Source organism: Alligator sinensis, unplaced genomic scaffold (assembly GCF_000455745.1).
Source record: "Alligator sinensis unplaced genomic scaffold, ASM45574v1 scaffold20_1, whole genome shotgun sequence".
Lineage (NCBI taxonomy): Eukaryota > Metazoa > Chordata > Crocodylia > Alligatoridae > Alligator > Alligator sinensis.
In genome coordinates this window covers 95,887-103,761 of record NW_005843291.1, presented here as the reverse complement: position 1 = coordinate 103,761, position 7,875 = coordinate 95,887, and the positions used below count along the sequence as shown (strand labels likewise).

Below are 7,875 nucleotides of genomic sequence, written 5' to 3'. Positions count from 1 at the left end.
GGGGGGTCAGGGGGCTGGCAGAGGTCCCCCTCATGGTCTCCTCCCCCCTCCCCCAGCCCTCTCTCCCCCGCCCTTAGTACTGAACAGTTTGGAGTCAGATGCAACTCCCTGCTGCAGCCACCAGGGACTGCCCGAATCATGGAAGCTCTCCAAATCTTTTCCAAAGATTCAGAGAGCTTTGAATTGATTCAGACCTTTAGATTGGTCCCCTGATTCGATTTGCAGATTCGGCCACCGAATTGGGCCGAATCTTCTCCGAATCAAATCATCAACTGAAGCTTCACACAGCCCTAATTCCAAGGTGCATATGATTTGAAAGTGAGGTTAACCTTGGTTTAACCACCTATGAAAAGTTATGTTGGATGTATGCAACAGTCATGTACTTACTACTGGGAATAACGTTCATTTCTCTGAGGAGTCTTTTGACCTGATAGTAGTTTACGGGAGCAGGCCTTTAAGACTGCAGCACTAATACAGCTATCAGCATACTGGCTTTTCTGCAATTCTGTGCCAAAAAATGTGCATGTGTCTAGTGCTTTAAAATTATTCCTTGCTGCAGTTTTTTGGGTGATCTGACAGCTGGGGAAAAAGTCAATAATGCCCCAGAAGCCACAAAACAATACTAGAAATGAGATTTGCATAACACACAGCACAATGTCGAGCCAAAAGACAAAGTGCAGCTTCTCCTGGTGAAAGGGGTTTACCAGGTGAGCTTTTATCTTTGTTTGGAATCAGATGTTATGCAATGAGCCACATGATTGTTTTATCTTGTTGGGTTTTTTTACAAATGACTTTTCATTTAGTAAACTGAGAGAGAGATACTTAATTTGCTTACATGGGCTTTGAAACTAGAGCAAAGCAGGGGATCTTCATGACTAAAAAGTAATCATGCAATAATCCATAAACTGTATTTAAAGCATATGCTTCAGGGAGCAAGAGTGGCAAACACACATGCAGCAATACCAGCATTTCCTGAGTGCCTTGAGTGTCAGGGGGTCTCCATAATGAGCAAAGTGATCATATAATTCATCACTAAATTTAAAGTATGTGCACCAGGGGGCAAACTAGAAAGTGTACATGCAGCAAAACCTGGAGCTGCTGTGCCAGGCAACCATATCTTTCTCCTGATATTGCCAAGCAACATATTCCATACAAAATTACATTATTTTGTGTGTACTTGTTCATGTGTTTGTTGTTAAAAGGTTCTAAACAGCACTTAGCAAATACCAACCATCATAACTTTCCACTTAGGTTAGGAAGTATTTTTATTTTCATTTCACAGATAAGGGAATCTCTGGGCACACGGAAAGTTGTATTGTAACTGTGTGGCAGAGAGGGAAATGAAACTAAGTCTCTTGACTTCTGAACTAGTATGTGTCTCCAAGAGCAAAAATGGCAAGATTAAATAGCTGATTACCACATTATTTAAATATCACTGTAGAAAACAGTTGTTTTTGCTGACTTTTTCTAGTTGACTGCAAGATATAAGATATGCAAACCAGAAGAATGAGGGAGAGGAAGGAGGCAGCCGATGGGAAAAGGGGGAGAGAAAGGATAGAAAAGAAGGGAGGTTTGAGGGGGGAAGGAGGAGGAATGGTAGAGATGGAAGAACAAATGGAGAGAACCAGAGGGGAAGAAAGAAGTAACAGGTAGGAGTGAGGGGAAAGCAGGCACAAGAAGGATTTACTGTCTACTGCGATACATTTAAGAAACAGCTTCAGTACACCACTTGAGTTGAAAGATACAAGTCAAGTTACTGCGATTGACAGAGAAAACAGACGACATTACTTTAGGGAGGAAGGTGGTTGTTTTTAGTTTTTTGGGTTTTTTCCCCCTGAAAGTAAATCCCACTGTGTGGCATACCTGACATATTAGGTATTTAATAGGATTTAAAAGGTATAGACTGAAGCTTGTCACTACGTTATTGGGGTGTGTGAATAACCAGCCAGGAAAAACCTAGGCTTACCAAATGTCATTCTCACTTTTCTAATTCTAGTCCAACTTGCACATGTCCCTATCAGTTCTGTGGGAAATGCATACTGCTTACAAGGATAACCTCTAGGTTTTTAAGCTTTATGCACTGGTGTTTCTTCATATTTTTTTCAAAGCTACTTCTAGATGCTTTAAAACGAGATTAAGTAATTGTGCAATTCCTGAAAAACACAATCTCCCCTTAGGGCCTCATTCTTATATATTATAACTGCTTTCAGCTAATGCACCTTTTTACCTGGTTTGCCCAAAAGTTCTCTAAGTTATAGATCCTCAGTACAGAGCCATGACCCTAGGAGCAGCTACCAACATCTTCCCTTTCTTTATGTTGCAGTGGGCTGATTCTTTTTATTTCCCTCCTGTTGTGACCTGGAGGTTGCAGTAATGGAAATATTGAAAACCATTGGCTTAGGTCTTATAGCTTATAGTTGGTAGGGTCAGAAGGGACCTGAGCAGATCGTCAAGTCCAACCCCCTGCCATGGCAGGAAGAGTACTGGGGTCAAATGACCCCGGCAAGGTGTTCATCTAGCCTCCTTTTAAAGACCCCCAGGGTAGGAGCCAGCACCACTTCTCTTGGAAGTTAGTTCCAGATCCTAGCTGCCCTGACAGTGAAGTAGCACCTCCTGATGTCCAGTCTGAATCTACCCTCTGCCAGCTTGTGACCGTTATTTCTAGTCACTCCTGGTAGCGCTTGGGGAAACGGGGACTCTCCCAATGCCTGCTGGTCCCCCCGGACTAGTTTGTAAGTGGCCACTAGATCCCCCCTCAGCCTTCTCTTGTGGAGGCTGAACAGGTTCAGGTCCCTTAGCCTCTCCTCATAGGGCCTGCCCTGCTGCCCCCGATCATGTGGGTGGCCCTCCTCTGGACCCTCTCAATGCTGTCCACATCCCTTCTGAAGTACGGCGCCCAGAACTGGACGCTGTACTCCAACTGTGGCCTGACCGCAGGTCATTATTAAGCAACTACATCAAAAAGGAGAATCAAAGTGATCATTCTGAGATCATAATTATTGTGAAATATAATATAAATGATTAGCTAAAGGGATTGAATGATTGCCATTTTGGTTTAATAAATAAGTAATGCATAATTCTGTGTGTGCATGTCACAGGGGGAGAGGGAGGGAATATTTAAGGACAGAGAAATAGCATGGAAGAACACCACTATTTTTTTTTAGGCATACAAATAAAGTTTTATTGCATTTTATTTAATGTCTTTTCACTATATCAATAGAGATTTTCCATTTTCATCAAAAATTAATTTTCACCATCAAATAAATGCATAAGCATATATGAAAATATATATTATCATGATAAAAATAGTGAGCAAAAGACCTGACTGACTGTCCAAAAGCATCCTGAATAGTGAAGGCAATTAATGGCTGTTTTGGCTTGGGAACCAAACAGGAAAATGAGGGGAAAAAATGATTTGAGTAAAACTAAAATAGAAATATTTGGGGGTTTTCAGCATAACCAATAAATAACTAAATAATTTAAAGTCAACCTGAAATTTTATATTGAACCTGAAATTAATTTTTTATTTTGGTTTTGTGGTGTTTAATTATTTTAATGCACTTTAAAAAAATGTTATTTGAGTCAAGTTTAAACAGAAAATGCCATTTAGAAATGAAAAATGTTCTCTCTCTCTCAAACTGTTCTTTTCAAATTTTTGTCCAATTTTTTTAGAAGAAAATAACTATTGAATTATTAAATTTATGAATAGCTTGGGCCCGCCTGAATTTTCAGCAAATTTGCCATTCCTATTTTTGTGTGCGTGCTATTCCACTTCTAATTCTTATTTTAAGGATTTTTTTCAATTTTTTATTTATTTTTTTTATTTTTTTTGCTGTCTACAAAGATAAACCAAGTAGCGGTTGCTGCAGAAATTCTGTCAGTTCTGATACCTATAGAGTGGTAGGCAGAATCCTAAAAATTGTTTAAGAAAATAAAAGAGGAAAAAATTAGCTTCATAAAGAAAGAACTTCGCTTAAACATGGCAATTTTAGCCATAAAAGTTTTATGAAAGGAACCAGGCTGCATGAGATGAATAAAGGAAGACAGTGCTGTAGTAGAAATGTGTTACTCCTATTGTATTTTGTTCTATATTGGCTATGCAAGGAACACTGTTCAGAGGGGTTATGGCTCTTTTGTTGTTGCTGATTTGGCTATGACTACCAAATCACAAGGCAGGAATTACTGTATTGGATCATATTGGTGCTTCAGTTAGTGCAGTATTCTGTTTCTGAAAGATAATGGAAGATGCTTCAAGGGTGTGAGTTAGACAATTATGATATAAACTACCGATAATGAAAATGGCCTTTTTTAACACCAGGCAGGTAGGGCATTTATACACGTGCTTTGGGAGTTGGTGGGGGCAAGGGGAGGAGGAGGGTGGGCTTTAATTAGAGCAGCTCTGAAAGCCGCTCTAATTAAAGCACCCAGAATGTCACATGTATCAGTGTCCCCGCACTGAAAAATGGCGGCAGGGGCATTTTAACTAAAGCTCATCAAACATGCTTTAGTTAAAATGCTCCCACTGCCATTTTTCAGCGTGGGGAATCTGATACACATGACATTGGAGCATGGTAATTGCTGTGCTCTAGCAGACTTGATTAATCAAATCTGTTCCAATGTGCTGTAATTACAACGTGTATAGGTGCCTATAGTGTTTGGTTTCTGCCTGAAGCAGGAGATTGTATCTCCCAACTAAGAGACACAATACCCAAACATGCAAATAAAAACTTTAATCCAGCCATGGCTATTCTCCTGAGCTATACTGTGTTTTGCAGGGGGTGCACATGCACCCCCTAGGCGTTGCCAGTAACTCCTTGTGCTTCTTTGTGTTTTGAAATAAAGGACTGACTCCTCTTCTTTTGCAATGAAGGACTTTAGGCATCTAACTCCAAAGGAGGTTGAATCTTGAGTAGAGATAGGGGCTTCCTTTCAGCCCAGAGTCAGAAATCTTACGCCACAGGAGAAGAGAAGTTTAGGTTCCATCTACTCGCTATGTCCCAGCATTCCCTGTTGTCTAATGTAGGCAGGTCCCTGGACAGCACTTGGTTCTGTGAATCCCAGATTTAGCCATGTAACTTCCTCTACACTGCAAAGGGGAGCCTAGACAAATAACTCAATACTAAGCATTCTACAAGATGGTGGGGCACCTAAAAATTTAGCATCGCAGTGCTGATTTCTGCAGTACCTTTGTCCCCCTTGTGAATCCAACCTCAGGTCTTTTCCCATGTGGTTAAATTTAAAGTAGGTCCCGATAGGGTGCTGCTTTGTGGATATATTACTCTGCACGTATTGCTGCTGAATCCTACTTGCCTTCATACAGCCCTTTTATTAGTTTTTCTCAAGTCACTCCCAATCCTGTGTCAACACCTTCACTAAGCTTAATAATTGTATATTTCCTATGAGTTTTGTTATCTCACCCATTTATCTGCCTTTCCAGGCCATGAATACATGCATTTTTAAAAGTACTTGATGTCCCACAGGACTTAGATTTTTAAACTGTTCTATATTGCATGTGTAATAATTCAAAGACATTGTTTCTGCCTCCATTACTGTTCTGCTGATACACAGGTTTATTTTTCCAAGTCAGCAGGCACTGGGGAAACATTTTCCACTTTGATTATGTGCCTAAGATTCTTCAGGCATTTTTTTCTGTTTCATGTACCATCTGGTTGGGAAGACTCAGGGGTGCATGAATGCTGCATACATTCCCTCTCAAAACCTTTGGTGCATTTCAGGACCTGTGGAACAACTCTCCTTTCATTTCCCAAATTCCTCCAGAGTGCTCATAAGACTTCAGTCCTTCTCATTACTTCATTTTGTGCATTTCTGATGCATCTAAGCTGGGAGTTAACATCCTACTTGCTGGAAAGCAAGTAGGTCTCTACAGACTCCCACTGTAAACAGATTTCACATAAGGCACCTTAGTTGTCAATGGCTTTCCAATGCTTGGGCAAGGGCAGGCATGAAAAGGAAAAGATGGTGCTGTTCAGGTCTTAGCGATAACAGGGAGGGAGAGAATGGAAGGTAGCTTGCGATAGTTTTTTCACAGATTACTAACTGCAACTCTTGTGTTTTCAGGCTGCGCTAGCAGGAGGCACCACTATGATCATCGACTTTGCAATACCTCAGAAAGGGGGTTCTCTTATTGAAGCTTATAACACATGGAGAAGCTGGGCGGATCCTAAAGTCTGTTGTGATTATGCACTGCATGTGGCAGTTACGTGGTGGAGTGATAAGGTAGACATAATATAATAACACTAGTTTGGGTTCTTAATTGTCTTAAGTTGAATTACCTGTGATTAAATTTCAAATGAATTTAAATCATTAATATTATTATAATTAACCATATTTCCAAAGGAAGGACTGTTCTAAATTAATACAGTAATATTGCTTAATCTGTGATTTTATTAGAATTCAGATACAAAATGGGGGCTTCAGTTTCTGGAATAAGAGGTCTCCAGAAAAAAACAATTGATTTTTGGGTATATTGGATCTTTTCTGGAGAAGTGGTAGGATCCTGCCCGTTAACTTAAAATTCCATTGAATTCAGCAGGCCTTTCAGTTGCTCGCCACCTCTCTAAATTGGGCCCCATTGCATAAAGTTCTTTGGGATGTAATAGAATATGAGGTACTGTATTGATTCAAGATACTGTCTTACTGTTAAGTAACAGAACATAAATGGCCCTTTCTTACTCCCATTTTAACTTCTGAAATGTGTACACTAGTGCCTTTATTACAGAACTGTTCAAGACACAAAATTCTGAGTACTGAGTAAATACTGCATCAGCTCCAGGTTTGTAGTTTAAAACACAGACAAAATAAATTATTCAATAAAGCTTAATGCATAAACATTTGACGTTCAAGCTTATAAACAAAATTAGATGAATTGAAAATGCGAGTAAAATTAACTAAGTGTAAATCAGTGAAATTCTTTGCTTTTATGTTATTTAAACACACATTTTACAGCCCAAGACTACAAAGAAATGTGGTGGGGTTATAAAGAAAATTAGATGTCCCTACATATTACAGACAAAAAGGGAAAGTGGGGTAAAACAGACACGTGCATTTATAAGCATCATATCCATTTGACATGCCGCCACCTCCTCACAATTTTGATTCTGATTTAACTCAACAGAAAACTTCACATCTTTAGAATTTCTTTCTCAGATCCTGGTATTTAGGGATGAATAAGACCCAACTTGTCAGCTCTCTCCCCCTGCCAAAAAGGAGGGATCTGCATTTACATAAAGGGATTTAGGTATTTAATACTACTGACCCAGACCTAGCATTCTTGTTCATATTAGTCCAGGAATCTCTCTTGGATGACATCCTACATTGTACAAAATTTTTCAACGTTTCCTGGAGTAGATCCAGCCAAATATATTAGTGTTGCAACCAAATTGTTAGTAATCTTTAACAATTACCTTATTTATTTATTCACTTTCCATTGGAGGATGACAAAACACTGTTACTTGATTGTTCATAACATCTCTGAAAAGAACCTTATCCTCTCTATCTTACTAAGAGATTGATCCACTAAGAAATTAATCCTCAGTCATCCACTTGCGTATCAGTGTACCTTTCTAGGACCCTGATGAAGTCAATGGGACTCCAGACAAAGGAATGCATCTGCAAGCTGTAGGTTTAGGGCAGGGGTTATACTTGGGAAGGCCTTAGGGGGTACATGCAGGTGGGCAGGGATGGAGCGCTGCCACCCACCATCCTGCACCACCACCTCCCAGGCATGGGGCCAGGGGGGAGGGGAGGTGGTGAGGGCAGCGGTGCCCCTCTGTGAGCTGCACAGGCGCCACCTAGTTGTCTGGCCACAGGGGGTGGGGGAAGCTTGCATGCAGTGTCCACTGCTGCACCCCCCCC

The 7,875-nt window shown here is 40.4% G+C and overlaps 1 protein-coding gene across 1 annotated transcript in view; it reads left to right on the top strand.

Annotated features, from left to right (window-relative positions):
• Nucleotides 1-7,875, top strand: part of DPYS (dihydropyrimidinase) — a 61,766-nt gene that overhangs the window by 7,135 nt on the left and 46,756 nt on the right. The window contains exon 2 of the mRNA XM_006038229.3: nucleotides 6,079-6,237. Coding sequence (XP_006038291.1) covers nucleotides 6,079-6,237 — 159 coding nt within the window. The remainder of the gene's footprint in view (nucleotides 1-6,078; nucleotides 6,238-7,875) is intronic.